Source organism: Chroicocephalus ridibundus, chromosome 1 (genome assembly GCF_963924245.1).
Source record: "Chroicocephalus ridibundus chromosome 1, bChrRid1.1, whole genome shotgun sequence".
Lineage (NCBI taxonomy): Eukaryota > Metazoa > Chordata > Aves > Charadriiformes > Laridae > Chroicocephalus > Chroicocephalus ridibundus.
Window position 1 is genome coordinate 44,259,496 of NC_086284.1, and position 17,695 is coordinate 44,277,190.

A 17,695-nucleotide genomic window follows, 5' to 3' on the forward strand; every position below is an offset into this window, starting at 1 on the left:
TTGTGCACAAAAAAAATTTTGTGGCATTTCACAAAAGAAATGGCGAAACTACAACATCAGCTCATAGGAAACTACAGACACTACACACCAACAAATCCTGACAAATGCTGAATTACTCAATTTTCCCTCTGTGCAACAGAAGATGCAGGACAACCCGTGCCAAGACATTAAAACAAATCTCCCCCGCAACTCACTAGCTGCAAAAGAAACAAGAAGAAGAAACAAAGAATGGGTAACTCTTGAAACTGGTACAATTTGGACACCTCAGTATGACTACAAATTAGATTTTTAACCACCTTTCTCTGTAGTATCACACAAAATTCATGGTACTCACAAAAAATGAAACTAAATAGAGAAGGCAGGACAAATCTTTCCAAGATTTGACAGTCCATATTTTTTTTAGTAAGATCAACGTGAATTTAATATCAAAATTATAGTGGCCCAAATGCTTCCCTGAATCCTTAGGTCCTAGGAATAATCTACACATGGGTTTGTACGGCTACAACAATGTTGCTATACAAACCAGTTTCGTTTATTTATTCATTAGAAGTTTTCATTATCGCATGACCAATGTAATAGTGCAGTAACACCAATTTAAGGTTTTCTTCTGTCCGTAATGGCTATTTCTGCTCCCAGAGTTTATAGCTCACTAGAACGCAATCCATTACAACAAAATTACTGCAACTGTATTTGGAGGAACTTTTTTGAACGATATTTTAATGATAAAGGAACAGTTAAGATGATTCACATTTTGTGGCTTGACAAGCACTTCAAATCCCGGTTAGGTAAGATGCTAAAGCCCCTTATGTTGCAAATGTCTTGCTTTTAGGCAAGCATTTAGACACCAATGGAAAAGAACAAAAGATGCCCCCTCCCTCCACACTTCAGTAAAATATGATAGCAGCCATTCATTTCTTATCTACAGCCTGGGAAATCTTTTTCCAGCCAATGGAATGTTATCTCATGTAAACCAGAAATGAACTGATTAAATGCCCACATCAGTCTATTGGGACAAATTGTTTTACATACATTCCACCATAGGCTGGGAAGTCAAAGCAGTCATAAAAGAAGAAAAGTAATATATGGTTTTGTGTGTGTTTGTTTTTCCTTCAGTGAAGACGTGAACATTATAGAATTTATGTGAGACAGCTGTACTTGAGTAGCAACTGAGGAAACTTCTGAGTATAGATTTTATAGACCACCGTGACATTTTGTGGGAGAAGTGAAACCAAAAATTCAGGTATCACCTGTAATTCCTGCTAGATCTTTCAGAACATGGTATGTCAATTTTGTCAGCTATATTCTGTATGTTCGGTGCAATTAAATGCTACAGTAAGAAGATACAGCATCTCCTGATATAAATGAAACTTGAACTCAGCTATTCTTGAACTGAATTTTCCTAGATGAGGATCGGTCCATTAGGTATAATGTATCTGCCCTTGTACTAAATACGTTTAGATGAGCTGTTCTGTTGCAAAAAAGAAGAATCCTAGAACTGATGAAGCAACCTACCTTAGGACTTGAAACCTGCACTTCAGACAGGTAGACTGTGCCCGTAAAGAGTTGCTGAATGTAAATGGGTCACAGTTTTCATATCTTTAACATCTGTTGTTTATACCCAAGAAAGCACATCAGGGGCAAGAAAATTAATTCCCCAATTGCTGTCAACCGAGTTAGGGAACAGCAATAAACAGCTTACTGTAAGCCTCTAGCTACAATAAAATTGCTGTCAATAAAGGGTGGCTGATATGGTTTTGCTGTGCTAGAAGAATAGATTCTTTGGAAGTGAAAATCTGAAATGGAAACTAAAAAGATCCTCCCTTGTTCCTGCACACAAAAGAACATTATCACAAAATTCCAATAGCATTAAACTCTCAAGATTCAGTTCTCGCTCCTGTGTGTGGCACAAATTTATTAGCATTTGTGAAACTTTGGCTTTGCACATTCAGGACAGATGAGACCCCAGTGATTCTGATCCAAATCTTTTGCATGGGAAACATGTAAAGAAAAATGAAGCTTGCTAAGCTTTTACTGTCTGTATCTGTACACACAAAATGTTCCCTGCTCAAGTTTAGCACTTCTACTGTCACTGTTGAAAATGGTATTATAGCTTAGGGTTATGTTCAGATTTCCATTATAACCCCCAGTTTTCACATGCTCTTAACCTTCTGAAAAATTCTTCTTTTCAGCTGAAATTTTCCATGCTTGGTCTCAGCTCAAAGATGAATTTCTTTAGACAGTTGAGCAAAATCTGTTAACCTATTTTTCAGTTATACAAGGATAGAAAAAATACACTGTACATTTTCACCATTTCTAATATTTTAGTATACATAAAGATATATAAATATACCGATCTAGAAAACAATTGAATTTTACATGCAGACATTTTTCCAGGTGACCAGTCCTCACCCAAGACTAATATCCATGCTAACACATAAAACAAATTAAGCATAAAAAAGAAACAATGGAATAGTACTTTTTTTATACTAAGTGGTAAAACAAGGCCACTAAAAATAATACCGCGCACAGAATTATGGAATGCTATGGTTACAGAATTTTAATATTTGCAAGTGACATAGACACTGCACTGCTGTTCCAGTGCAGATTTCCATTAACTTAGCACCTTGAAATTGCCACTCTCAGCATAACAAATTAAGAGTCATTAATGTTTTCAGCTTTTCTTTTCTCTTACATAAACCCTAAAGTTACAAATTTAAACACTCCAGAGTAAGATAACATCAACTACATTTGCCACAGAAAGCTTAAGTGATGTGCGTTGATCAGCTGGAGCCTGGCTACTTGCTCCTTGATCAGGCAAGAAGTCCATTGACTGAAAAAGGAGTAAAGCAATCTCCATAGACCTTATGTTATTGACTACATGATTAAAAATATACCTTGGTATGGAATGCATTTAATGTGTCAGTCAAGCCTCAAATCCTTAATTTCTCCCATCAGAGCACAGAAATAAAATGACAGTGTTAACATCTATTTAGCTTTCCTGAATCTACTAGAACTGTGCACATTTCCAAAATTTATAAATTACCATCTTGATTCAGAAAAGAGCTTAGAGAGTGTGCTTACGGCTGTCTTTCTTGAAGACAACATCTGAAGTCATTTGGATTTTAAGGATCTGCTTCAGTCCCACCACTTTAAATGAAAAGTTAAGCACATGCCTAAATGCTATTTGATTAGGAATTAAGACAGAAGGTTTTGCTCATAACCCATAATGATACATATTTTTAAACCTGTGTTATTTGTCACTGCTGTACTTCAAAACTGATTAAATGAAGCTGTTATAATTGAAAACTGGGATAACCACAGTAAATTGGCCCTAATTTCTTTTATTATTCAATCTATTGTTAATCTAATGACACCGAGTAGGAGTTTTTTGTCTGTTTATTTGCTTTTTATAAGAGGTCTTTCACATAGAAGAATACAACATGTCGTCTTCGACTGTATTTCTATGTAGCTGTTTGGTGTAGTGACTTACTAATTTGAAGTGCATTTTAAAGTTCAATCAAATACTGAAAAGAACACTGATTGAGAAGCCTGCATAGATTTCAGTATTCTTTATGAGTCATAACACTGATTTTGGAAGCTTAGCTATATAAGCTGGTGGTGTGCAACATCCTTTCCATACTCCTAATTATGTGAATTAGCATTTAGAACAATCCCAAGTTCAAGTATTCAAAAATGCTCTTTTCAGAGCATCCACCAGGTTTACTGCAAGATAGGCACTTGAAGAAGGCTTTGGTTTTTATACTGGGTACTTCTGAAACATCAGCCTGTGCAATTCAAAGTGACACGTGAAGACTTAATCACAGAATTTCCACTAAATTTATTGACAATTGCACAGAAATTACCCAGCAAAAAAATACTAAGAAATTTGTACTGAACAATCTATTCTTGAATTCTAAAAGCTTTCTGTCTTAGGACCCAGTTCTAACAGATTTCCAGGGCCAAGCTCCCGTTAAAAGTAACGGGATTTTGCTTGAGTGAAGTCCAAGTGTGGACTTAGGTCTCAGCTCTCTATTAATATTAATGTATCTGCAAGATACATTGCATGTGTATTTACCTTGGACTGAAAGAAACTGTAACCAAAAATGGAGGATGCTAGTATTTCTTAGATATATATTAATCCTATATTTCTTCTTTCCCTATCTTAGCATCCTCCACAACAATTCTTACACCCTTTGCAAACCCCATAAAGAAAACTTGGGGAATATATAGGTAACTTAATGCAACTTCTACCATTAGATAAATTAATTATGTTAATCCTCAAGAAAACAGTACAGTGGCAGAGAACAAAGTATATCTTCCTAAAGGAATTTTTTAAAATGTTTTCAGATACTGTGGCACTAGCACACACTACTATTCAGTGAGATTTTCAAGTCTGAATGCTTTGCTTAAAGGCCACACTGTATCACACGTCTAAAAAAAGTGTATTTAACTCCTGTGCCAATGAATATTAGCTAAATGCATGCTAATTTCAAGAATTACAGACAGAATAACAGGAAGGCTGCTACTGATTATTACCATTGCTGGCTATACTCCTCCAGCCAAAAGCGACAAGGGGACATAAAAAGGTTATGTCCTGTAACATTCATCATTGTGCAAAAAAAAAAAAAAAAGACAATATCTCCTTCCCCACAGAATAAAAATGCACAAACTCAGTTTAGATAACTGTCTACCTAAGGAAGAGTTGTATTTTCAGTTACATGTAATATTACAGCTTTTGCAGGAGGCAATCCAAATCATATGATATGAGTATCTGCTGACTTCAGAAAGGATTCGGTAAGACTTCAGTGGAATTTGAATCAGGTCCATATAGAGGTATATGACTGGTATTATTATAAAACTGAAACGCGTGTATTTAATGTAATGAACACAGGTAACTGAAAATACTGCCAGTAGATTTGTTTGGGAGTGGGGGTTCTTCCCCCCTATATTCAGTTTCACTGTGCAGAGCTTATACATTCTGTCAGGTAAATCATTTTGGGGGTCTTAACTGCCTCTAGACACTGTGGGTGATTAAGTCTGAGTTTCCTAATACCGTTTGGAAAGCTAATTTAAGCTAAATTAACAACACCTCAGTACAGAAAAGGCATGTGTGGGTTGGGGGTGTTACATTTTGTAACTAAAACTGGGGAGAAAACTTCAGCTGAGTAACCACAGATTAGTCAGAGCTCTTCCATAATTTTTGAGGGGGTTTCTTAAAATTGTTCCCTTTTTTAACTTACGCTGACAGTATGTATATGGTGCTGTGCAACAGCCTAAAGACAGCCCCGGGAGTATACCCTTCTTTAAAGTCCTTAGAAAGGTTAAGGTTTTGTGAGAACCTTCTGTGATGTTTTCAGTGTCTCATTGTACGTACGAGTTGTTTTAGAGCAGTTACTTTAGCAGAACTGCCTCAAAAGTGCTTGTTTTATTCTTAGCATCTTGTTAGTGTGACACCTTACAGACACCCGAAGTCAAGACACTGTTCTGGGAACATCACATTCATCTCAGATAAGGCTAATGCAACAGCAAGAGGATGACTTTATCCTAAACTTGGCTACTGTCAAAATCTTTTTGCAAAGACAAGGCTAAATGTGTCTCACTTGATTCTCTAAGATTCATATCCCTAATAAATTCAGACAAATCACCATAACTTGGAGGGTACAGAGCCAGCAGGAACGACGAGCGCGACTCCTCAACGCCGACAAAGCCGGTGCCGCCAATAGCAAAGCACTGAAGGAAACACGCAGACCTAACTACTGACCACTCCGGTGCAACTATCATTAAATAAAAGGTTCTTTGGCTGTAATACCAGCTTGATCCTTCCCTCCCTCCATCCCTCCACCCCCCCGCCCTCCCTCCCCTTCCCCTAGCTACTGCAGGGCTGGCAGCGAGCCAGCGTAAGCGACGTGGTGCCTTAGTGCCATCTACAGGCCACCCCCGACGCGCTCGTCTGGTGGCCCAAGACGGAGCGCCAATGAAACAAATTAGACAGCGCCGCGTTTAAATCTTTATTAGCAAGGAATTATTAGACCTAAGAAAAACTAATGCTGGATTTGGTTGAAATATGAGTTTCTCAGCCTCCTAATCCCTCTTCGTATGGCGTACTTCACCGTTTGAAATGAGTTATGATGGATCGCGTATGCATTACTAAGATGAGAAAATATTTACAATGGGCTGACTTTTTTTTTTCCCCTGCATAATTCAGATGTATTCAGAGAACGCATTCCTTTCAAAAGTATGCTTTGGCCGTTTTTTAAAATACGCAACAAACTGCTTATGCAATACCAACTTTCAGCTATTACGACAAAAACATTTTGAACTCAAAAACAGAGGAAGACTTCCGTATGGCTTAGTTATACCCTACCAACAAACCACGTGCTTCACAGATAAAGTAGCTTGGAAATTTGGCTGTCTTCGTTAGGGAAAAAAAATAACCCCTTTCATAACACTAACTTAGCAAGGTTCCAAACCAGCTTGAACTGTAGAAGAAACTCAAGCCAACTCACTTCGAAACTTGAAACTGAATGTACATATCCCTTCAGTCTTGAAACAGTCAAATTTTCTGACTGAAATTTGGCATATAAGGAAACAGTTTTTCTTCTTCAATAACTTTTACATTTGGACAGTCAAATACTGGGGAGAAAAAAAAAAGTCTTTTGTTTTTCGGTTTTGTTTCTGCACATGTATGTGCACATGCACAGATGCATAAAAGTCCTTTAACAATCAGTATTCTTCAAAACCCAAAGTATCAGAGGCATTTCGCAAAAGCATGGTTAAGCCCCAGGTAAATGATAAAGGGGTCAAGGTTTTTTTTGTTCGGTTTTGTTTGGTTTTTTTTGTTCCCCCCATAATATAACTAAATTAAATTAGACTGAAAGAAAAAAAAACCCAGAACATAGTGGCACTTTTAATACTGGTTGATCGGGCACTTGTATGCAGTACTTATAGACCAGTAAAAGTGCTCGTTTACCTGTCTGGTGTGTAAGGGGCCCTTTGTCTTGAAGCCTCCTTGGGAACTGCACTCTGAGGCACTGAAGTGATCTGAACTAGTGGAAGAGCGTTTGGAAAGGGTGTCACAACCACCAACAAAGGTGTTGTCCAACGGGAGTTCCTGAATCACGTGGTGCTTTTTCACTGAAACTGGAGTGTCAGGTTTAAGATGAAAAGCAGACTGCGGAGAGGCAGATTTGTAATGCTTGGCAAGATCAGGACTGTTAGGCTTAAAGGTTGTTGGTGGTGCTGTGCCCCAGTCAAATCTTCCTATACTTTGCTCCTCCAGCTCCGCTGGAAGGCTTATTGTCCCGTTGATAGGTTCATGAACTGCATCATCAGGTTTGGACTCCTCAATGGTCACAAAGTTCAAAAGAGAGCTCTTCGGAGATTTCCTTTTCTTCCTTTTCTTTTTCTTGTTTTGCTTGTTCTCCTGATTGGGAGACATCCACTCAGCACCTTGCTTGCTCCGCTGGGCGGCTTTGAATCTGGATGCGTGTCGACAGCGAACAAGAACCGTGACAAATATCACCACTATGACAACCATGGCACCGGCCACAATAGCGATCATGATCGTGAGATAGTCCTCGTTTTGGTAGGGTTGGCTACTGTCCCCTATGTTCCGGTCCAAAGGTGTTTCCATAGTCCTGCGTATCAAGTCATAAATATAAGAGGCATTTCCAGCAGTATCATTTACATACAAAAATACAAGCACAAGAGTATGCAGGGATTTGGGATAACCCAAATCACTTATGTTGACAACTAAGCGATGCAGCCCCACATCATTCGGGGTTGGTTTCTCTTCCAGAGTGATATTACCTGTCACTGGATCAATCCGAAACAAACCCTTGTTATTTCCACTTACAATGGTGTATTTAAGCTCGGCGTTCATTCCAGTGTCTATATCCACAGCAAACACTTCAGCTACCACCGATCCTGGAATTGCCGAGAGTGGCACTAGCTTAAAAGAAGTATTAGAAGGCGGGTAGATGACAACAGGGCTGTTATCATTAACATCCATGACGTTTATGGTTACTTTCGCTGTAGAAGAGCGAGGAGGTTGCCCTCCATCCACTGCCTTAACGTCAAAGGTGTAGGAGCTCTGCTGCTCCCGATCAAAAGAGACATTGGACTTTATAACTCCAGAGTACGGATCCAGCACAAAGTTTTCATTGTCATTTAGGATGGAAAGGGTCACCGCTTTGTTTTCCCCGGCATCCGCATCGGTCACCGTGATCACTCCCACCGTGCTATACTTTGGTAAGTTCTCCGATACGAAAAACTGGAAGTGATTATGAGTAAATTTGGGACTGTTGTCATTTTCGTCCAACACAGTAACAATTACAGCTGCTTGACTCTGCAAAGGAGGGGTGCCATTGTCTCGGGCTGTAACAGTGAAAATGAAACGTTCCTGCTCTTCTCTGTCAAAAACTCTGGAGGCTGTCAAAACTCCTGTCTTTCGATCCAGATCGAAAAAGGAGGCATTAGGGCCAAGCTGATAAACAATGTCTGCATTTTTCCCACTGTCTTCATCTGTGGCACTAATAGTTGTTAAGTATAGACCACGCCGGTTGTTTTCAGAAACTGACAGCTCAATTACAGGCTGGCTGAAAATCGGAGGGTTGTCATTTTCATCCTCCAGTTTAACTCTTACCAGGGCAGTCTGGTTCAAACTGGGCTTGCCCGAATCGGAAGCAACAATTTTAAAGCTGAATTCTTTGGTGCCCTCATAGTCCAACAAGGAAGAGGTCTCTAGCAAATACTGGTTGTCGTAAACCGCCTTCAAGTGGAAGGGGACCTCTCTCTCAATGAAACAGATCACTTTGCCATTCACATCAGTGTCCTTATCTGAAACCGTAATTAGGGCAATCTTTGTATTGATGGGATCTTTCTCAGATAAGTACACTGTGCCATTGATGGGACTTATTATGTACCTGAGGTCTATGTTAGGAGGGTTATCGTTTACATCAGTGACATTGATGGTAACAGTCGCCCGAGCCGGTGTAGAGCTACCATCACTAGCCAGCACTGTCACTTTGTGAATAGCAGTCTCTTCTCGATCTAAGGACCTCTGAACTGTAATCAGCCCTGTGGTGTTGTTTAAAGCAAAAAATCTTTTGGTTGCAGGGGCGACTTGGGCACCAAAAATATATCTGATTTCTGCATTGCTTCCTATATCTGCATCTGTAGCATGAAGCTGAATTACAGAAGTGCCTACAGGGGCATTCTCTGGTATATGAACCTCTACTTGACTCTCTTTAAACACTGGCCTGTTATCATTGACATCACTTACTGTGACTTGCAGGATGGCCGTGCTGGATTTCTGGGGGGTACCTCCATCCTCCACTTTGATTTTCATCACGTAGGTGTCCTTTTGCTCTCGGTCCAAGTTCTGCTGCACGATCAGCTGAGGCCATTTCTCTCCTTCTGGAGTTTCTACAATATCCAGTCCAAAGACACTCTGCCCGTTTAACAACTCGTAGTGCTGCACACCGTTGAAACCTGTGTCAGGATCTGTTGCTGATGGGATTGGAAAGCGACTGTTGATCAGAGTGTTTTCTGGGATGGAGATATTGATGACAGGGGATGGAAACATAGGTGCATTGTCATTAGTATCCTTTACAATGATTTTTATTTTGATCAGCCTAAAAAAGTCATTGGGGAGAATCACCACTTCAAGTTCAAAGAAACACTCATTTTCTTCTGCATAGGAAGCTCCAGCACAGAGTTTTTCTCTGTCTATTCTGTTAGATGTCGTAAAGATTTCCCCGGTGGTACTGGACACTTTGACCAGAGGGGCATCCCCTGCTTTAGACACCAGTCTGTAGACAAGGCTGGCACTGGTCCCCGTGGCAGCATTGATGTGAGAAATGTTCAGGTCCTTTGGTATGTTCCCTATGGGTACGTTTTCAGGCAGCTCCTCTCTAATAGTGTAAATAAGTTCTTGAGCTATAGCAGAATCCAGCCTTAAACAGGCAATCAAAGCGGCCAACAGGTAAAAATCCCTCAGGTCCATGATAATGTTTTTATTCTCTTTTCCCGGATTTTAGGACTTAAAGGTTTCCACAGAGGAATGATGCGCGATTTGCAAGAGGAGGCATGCATGGACTGCAGGATGCATTACATCTCATTTCTTACTTGGAGACAGCACTGTCAACACAACCACACAGAACAGCATTATTGGTTTTTTAGGCATGACAAATCCACAATCACCAACTACTACTTGTTTTTGCAATGCACACTTGCAGCGGTACGTTTCCCTACTGCTCCCTTTTACAAGCAATCCCTCCAGACAAATGCACCAATATCCCGTTGGCTGCATTTGCACAGAGGGAGAATGGAAATAACTACTTGCAGGATTAAGGCTAGCCACAGTTTCGACACGTACTTTCTGCATAATTTCTGGGCACACCGTGTAATCCGTAACGTGCATCCCCCCTCTACCCTCCTCCACCCAGTCATTTGGTGCAAGTGAAGAAAATCTTCCCGCACTACTTCTGGATTCTAACTGCTATGGCAGCTGCCAAATGCAATTCGTTGCTTGCTTCCATACATATTTCTTTTAGCTCTTGCAAACCAGATTTTTCTCTGCTCCTTGTGCCTTTCATCCCCCTCTACAGATATCGTACTGGGAAATAACCACCCGGACATGCTGCTGCAGCAGCAGTCGTCACTGGCTACTTCACATCCCTGTTAACTGATGAGACAATAACAGGACTTACAGTTTCTTACACTCTCAGCTCAGCGTTTCCTCTCCAGATGTTGGATACTTCTCCTTCTGGTTAATAACCCTAAACTTTATTTGTTTGTTTTTAAACACAGACTGAATCAGGAGGCTGGAAATTCCAAATGCAACTTAGGAGCAGCCAGCATGTTTACAGATGGGGGGGGGGGGGCAAGAATATATTTTCTGATGATGAGAGGAGGAAAAAAGGTGCAGCCTTTCCCCATTGACACTGACCTCCCTTCAGGATGTTATTAGCAGCTGCCACACATAAATACTGCAGACTAATAATGCAGGTGGAGGGAAGGGAAAAAAAAAAAAAAAAGCGACAGACTTGTGTTTGCATGCTCTGCTAACCGCGAATGATCCGGGTGCAGGGCTGCCAGCACCTACAGTTTGGCAGAGCCGGGCAGCCCCTAAGCACTAATCTTATCTGCATTAAGCTGCACGATAGCTGATGCCCGTGATTACTTCCAGCAGACTGATGCAGGTAGGGATGCAGAGACAGCAAGTAGGTGAGCCTTTGCCACCAACATCAACTGAATCCGAAACGCTGATTCTTTCCCTCGATAAATATACTGCGTGTTGGCTTTTTCTCCCCCCCCCCTCCCCTTTAAATGAAATGCATCACAGTGTATGGGTAACTTTGCACTTACGTTGGTTGTCTACCTTTGACGATCTGCTGCAGCTAAGCAATGATCTGTTCCAGCAGATCCAGCACAATGCATCTGGTAAACCACCAATTTTGGAGAAATCAGCAGCAGCCAAACGCTTCCTCCTTGAGATATGTGTTGCTTCGGGGTGGCAAATTAGCAACTCCAGGGAACAAATTCACAGTCCTGTCGTTAGTCATCCTCTCCACGTTTCGTTTCTATTGAGCGGCGATCCTTCGGGTGTTTAATGTGCACGCAACACCACAAACAAACCGCGACCAAAAATCCGGTGCAGTTCTTTAGAGCGGGGGTATTTTCCACTCCGCACTGCACACCATTGCCATCCCTCTCCCAGGCAGAGCAGAGGCAGCTACATGAAGTCTGCAACTTCTTACTGGAAATGACAAGAGTTGGTCTGGCGGTGCTTTTCTCTCTCTCTCTCTCCCTCTTTCTCTCTGGGGTGATCAGTTGCCCACACGCGCGCGCACACACACACACACACACACACGCACACGCACACCAAAAAAAAAATTAAAAAAAAATTAAAAAAAAAATTCCTAATAGGTTATTGCTTTAGTGATGGGAGGAAGCGACGGCGCTTTCCCTCCTCCCTCCCTCCCTCCCTCCCAGCCTCTCTCCCTCACACACGCTCTCTCCTTCCTTCTCTCTCTCTCTTCTCTCTGAACTGAAATTCTTGATATAACTCTCAATAAGCCCAGAGGGAGGGGGTGAGCGGCGCTAGGCCACCCCTCCCGCCGCACCGCATTGGCCGGCGCCGGCGGGGGCGGTGGATGGCGGAGCGCGGCCCTGGCATTGGCCGCCGGGCACGTCGCTCCGCGGGCCGGCGGGGCGGCGGGGGTGGCCGGGCCGCCGCGCAGGTTCCGCGACGCGCGGAAGGGTTGAGGCGGTGGCGCCGAGCCGCGCCGGGCGGCGGGGCAGGAAGGACGGGGAAGGGGGGCGGGGGGGGGGGCGGAGTACGGCGGGCGGGCGGGCGCTCCGCGGTTGGGGGCGCAGCGCCGCGGAAGGATGCGGGGGGGGGGGGGGGGGGGCGGAGGGAAGCGCAGCGGGCGGGCGCGGAGTGGGGCGGAAAGGTTCCTCGGGCGTGCGAGTAGCCCCGCAGTAATCTGGAAAAAATCGGTGTGAGTTTGGGTTGGTGATGGGGTTTTTTGTTGTTGGTTGTTTTTTTGGGTTTTGGGGTTTTTTTTGTTGTTTTTTTTTTTTTTTTGGGGGGGGGGGGCGGGGAGGTGCTCAGATCACGCTGGGTCCCCTTTGCGCGGGGGAGCGGGAAGCGCGGCCGCCCGCGGTGCCGGTGCGGGTCGGTGGCGGAGCGCTGGTGGCCGCGCAGCCTCCGCGGCCTGCGCCGGAGGAAACGGCCGGCCCCGGCCCCGGCCCTCCTCCGCCCGGTTCGGCTTTATATTTAATAGATGCCTTTTCATCTATAATTCAGGCGGCGCTGGCTCCAGCCCTGTCTCGGCTCCCATTTACGCCTGCACACCTTTCTCCTTCCCCCTTCCCGAAGGGTCAGCCGAGATACTCGCCGAAGGAAGGGAGGGGAGCTGCGCTGCTGGTTTGGGTTTTGTCTGCTTAAAGATTGAGCTGGAAAACCTTCCTCTTCTGTGGTTTGATAAATAATAAAAGTGAGCGTTTCTCCTTCCCCGTAAATGACACAGGTAAATTATCGAGCTAGCCACAAAGAAGCGTCACATGCCTGGAAGACGGTGTAATAAAATGCCAATGTATTACGATATGAGTGACCTCAAAAGTGTGACAAGAAGGCGATTATAGTGCATTATATATAGTGCATTACATGTAGCGCCTTTTTCAACGTTTTCTGAAGCATGAATGAACCTTCATTTGACTGTGCTTTTATTGCTAGCTTTTCTCAGCTTGAACTTGCAAGCCGTATGACACAGTGCCTATCCAATTTAGCATGCCGGGCTACGTGGCCAGGCTGGCTGCTGTTTCTGGTTGAGCGTTTCAAATACATATGCATACAAAAAACAAAGATACCATCAGCATTTGACTTTTTTCTGTACGCGGTACCCTGTCTACATAATTTACACATTTTCAGTTGATGGCGTTGGCCCGCTAAAAATCCAAGCTCCTACCTGGAAGATTTTATGTTTTCAGATGCAGGCTCTTACCTTTACACTCCCATATGCGTGTGTGCATACGACACGCCGTTAACTAATGGTGGAAGCTGCTTGTGTCTGTCAGAGGTCAGTAATTTGCATGGCTTGGATTTGTGTGGTACATACTGATAAATGTACGTAGCCTTGCTAGTCATAGGGATGCAGACACTGTGTATGTGAACGTTGCGCATCCTCTAATCCCACGATGTGTAAAGATTAAACACTCTGAGTTTTGCTGTGCTTTGTGTTTGTGTCCAAAAGACTCCTGTTACAGATGCACACAGAAAAAAAAAAAAATTGATCCTGGTTTTGATGACATCAAGTAATGGTAGCAAACGGAACTGAATCTAATAATAGTTTTAAGAAAAATGTTCATTATGTAATACAGGAAGGATGGCGAGAGCCCCAGCATTGAAAGTCAAGCGAGTGACATGAAGGAGCAACCTTACTGCCAAACCACTTAGAAAGACAATTCTGTGAATGAATTAAGTATGCAGTTCTTTCCGTCTTTTAAAATACAAAGCAGAACAGCCATTAATAAAGAAGATAATTAGAACTACGAGCATTCTGTGTAATGCCGTCTGCTTTCTGAAATACGGCATGTTTATGTATGCGTTAATAATGCACACATTTTTCCTGACACTAGTCATATCACAGCAGTATGGCATCACAGACGCTTTATAGCCTCATTCTAGTAACATCACAGACATGCAACATTCTCCTTCTATGCAACATTCTCATTCTAATCACACCATAGTCATTTCAATGTCACATTGTAGTCACATCACATAGCCTGGTAATAATTATTTAACTTTATTGCTAAGCTGAATAGTTTTCTGTTTGCTCAGGGATGACTTTAACTTGTAGTCAGAACTGATTAGCACATGCTCATAAATGAGTTCTTCTCATGTACACGGGGTTAGCCTCATGAAAAGTTAGGAAGAGAAAAAAGTAAAATTTCAACGAACTAGCGACTGTTGGCTTTTCACAAGTCACAATAAGAGCATATTTTTCCTGTTTTCTGAAGTTATTTTAGAAAGCCAGAGATGTTTATGCGCAGATCTGTCATGTTAATGTTTACGTTCTTGCTTTAAAATGCTCTAGTTCTTTAACTAATCATACGTGATTAACCTCACGGAAGAGGCAGGTCTTCAGACCGTAGCGTTTGCACAACAGATTGTAAAACTGAGGCCCGGAGTACCGAAGGGACTAGAACTGTTACAACTGCTTCTAATAACGGGACAAAATGAATAGAAAGGGCCGAGTTCCTGAGCAGGGCTCAGAGTCGCCCGGTGCAGCGTTACGCCGCCTCTGAAATGGGAGGAACTGCTCGGAAGCCTTTCCCATGTTCACTTGAGTAGCCATATTTTATCCTCCGGCGGATGTTTATTTGCTCGCTCTTATATTTGAGAAAACTACAGTATTTGATGTTATGCTCTCCTCAAATGCAGCTATGTACTATTATTTATACTGTTCCTTAATAGTCTCCTTTCTTTACCGTGATGTATTGTGCTTTTGTCTGCATATAAGAACACTGGGCTCCTAATCACATCATAACCTATTAAAATGGCTTCTGTATTATAGCATATTAACTATTCATCCACATCATTGCTTGTTATCTTCGCCTCCATATTATTATGTATCAAATTCTTTCCCCTATCATATTTGACTCAAATTCTAGCATGCTAGAAACTGACTCCAATTATTCCGTACTAGCTATAGTCAAATTGCACTAAATGGAATTGCTTACATTGTATCATACTGGCTACAAGCTCACACAATACATTATACATGAAACTGATTCACATTATGCTTAGCTAACTAAAGACTTTAATCTTGAAGTGTTGAGCATAAAATGCTATCATTCTTCACTGAACTGGCTCTGGTCACTTGATCATTTTGTACCTGGGATTGCCTCTTACAGGCTGTTATTATTAAAGCAAAATGGCTTTTCCTCTCCTGCAGTTCTACCACTTTTATGGAGAGCTGATTCATATGCTAATGAAGGAGCTCTTTTACTTCATGCCATCACACCACAACACTGGAACCTGACCTATGGTGTACCTATAGCATGTCCCCTTCAGTCCAGCATAGCGAAAAAATGCGTTACAAACACCCACTTGTGTGTTCAAATAGCAGGTTATGCGCTGGCTATTTAGCAATCCTTACTATTATCCCCGGAGGCTTCGTTTCTTGAATGTTGCTTAAATCATTAGGAAATACAGCCTTGGTCCCATCTCCGACAGGAATTATTCAAGGCCGAGCTGACAGTTCTGCCCAGATCTCTCAGGGTGTTCCTGAGGTTGTTGTCCCAGGAAAGAGAAGAGGTTTGGAGTTCGGTGTGGCAGGTAAGAAGTGATAGTCCCCCTCCACAGGGTGCTCTGCTCGAACTGGCACTGGCATTTCTCTGTCCTTGACTCCGGCTTCTGCCACACGTCGGTCTCGTGGTAACCTCAGGAGGTCCAGTTCTTACAAGAAGCACTGGGCCAAAAAGTGATGCTTATCATCTGCTGTGTTCCTAACCCCCAAAAATTCAGGGAGTCTATGAAAGACGAGAAAGGAGAATGCCACAAAGGTGGGAGCAGCATACGGAGAGGATTGTGGAGCCCCTGTTTTCTGTGCATCCTTAGGAGCATGTTTCTCCTTACAAGCATGCTGCTGTTGTCCAGACTTTATACACCTAATGGTCTGGATTTCAGGAGCTTGCTTCAGAGTTTCCCTTTCTTCTGGGGTGTAGGGATTGAACCTGGAGTCCTTATTTACATGAGCAGTTCAAAGGAAGTCAATAAAAATATTTTGTGTGATGTAAACCACACATAACTATGGCATTTCAAAAAGCCAGGTAATTGAATTATAAATTATATTTATTTAATATACTCATTTTTATAATTTCAAAATGTATTTAATTGTTTTTCAGACTGGTTGTGAGAGCTCTAGGAAAGGGAAAACACTTGAGCAAACACTTCAGGACTATATATTAGTCTGTACTCTTAAATAAACAGCAATAGCTAAGTCAGTTAATGATGAATAATTTAAGCCAATTGAGCTGCTGAGACGGGGCAATAGTTGCAGAATCAGGCCCTTGTAATGTGTCTTTCTTCAGGAAAATAAACTCAGTCCCTGGATAATCAAATCACAAAAGGGGCAGGTGACGACCTTTATTCCATTTGAATGGCAGAACTAAATTTAACTGAATTTGCCATTTTTTTTTGACGGACAAAGATTGCAAATGTCAGTTCATGGCTCTGAAGGGTCTAAAATGCACAAGCTGAAAACTGGCATTTTGCAGTGCCAGTGTTTAATCCCTGTCACTGTACAATACAGCAAGGTGCCGAACTCCCATTAATTATTGATGTTTATTTAAAGGTACAGATTAACGTACAGACTTGAATTGTTTGCTTGAAAGTGTTGGGGTTTTTTTTCACCCTCACAGGGCTTTAGGAACTATTTAGTAAAACAATAAAAATCAATTTGGATATGGCAAAAAGAGAATAATAAACAAGTGCCATTTAAAATGCAATTATTGGACCACTTAAGAGAGATGTAATTGCATGTGGCACAAAAAGAAAAAAAAATGTTTTATTCTTTGCTACCCTTGTGTTATTTATTACGATGGAAGTAGCTGATGAATCAGCATATGGAAGCAGATTCCAACCAGTGTGCTTTTGTGTAAGGTGAAAATATTCTAAGACCTGCAAATAACCTGATGTCTTATTGATGCTTTATTGTTTAAAAATGGGAGAAGGAAAAAGATAGGGGAAAAAAGGAACTTTAAAGATTTTCGGACAAAACAATATCTGAAGACAGCTTTACTAAAGCATTTTCATTTTTATCAAAATGGTAATGTGAATCCGATTGATGGAGTTATGCTGATGTGATGTTGACAGGATCAGAATGAGCCCCAACGCGTGGAATGAGACCTCCTTCGGGCGTTTACTTTGGTTTTTTGCTTTCAACTTCTGACCTGCTCCTTGCTTGTGCAGAAAATAGAAAATGCTCAATTTAAATCAATATACATACTCACACTAACTTGCATTAGTGAGATTGACATCCTTACATCCAGCTTTGAACCTAAATATCTTCTGTTTTTCAGCCCTACTCTGATGTCAGTCATGCCTCGCCATTTACGAAAGGTTACTAAGGTAGTGAAGCTTGATTAAACTCTGTGTCCTCTGGGAAAAAAAATACTCGTTTGA

The 17,695-nt window shown here is 41.9% G+C and overlaps 1 protein-coding gene and 1 long non-coding RNA gene across 6 annotated transcripts in view; one reads left to right on the forward strand and one right to left on the reverse strand.

Moving 5' to 3' along the window:
• PCDH9 (protocadherin 9) overlaps positions 1 to 11,875 on the reverse strand; it is a 704,561-nt gene extending 692,686 nt beyond the window's left edge. For all 5 annotated transcript variants that reach the window (XM_063335354.1, XM_063335335.1, XM_063335345.1 and 2 more), the window contains exons 1-2: positions 11,371 to 11,875; positions 6,971 to 10,140 (exon numbers count right to left, since the gene is read on the reverse strand). In XM_063335354.1, the coding sequence (XP_063191424.1) occupies positions 6,971 to 10,006 (3,036 nt within the window). In that variant the 5' untranslated portion in view covers positions 10,007 to 10,140; positions 11,371 to 11,875. The remainder of the gene's footprint in view (positions 1 to 6,970; positions 10,141 to 11,370) is intronic.
• Positions 11,876 to 12,582: 707 nt separating this feature from the next.
• LOC134519507 (uncharacterized) lies at positions 12,583 to 14,290 on the forward strand. The gene is made up of 2 exons (XR_010072245.1): positions 12,583 to 13,586; positions 13,888 to 14,290. It is a non-coding gene; the product is annotated as an uncharacterized LOC134519507 (long non-coding RNA).
• Positions 14,291 to 17,695: the final 3,405 nt, after the last annotated feature.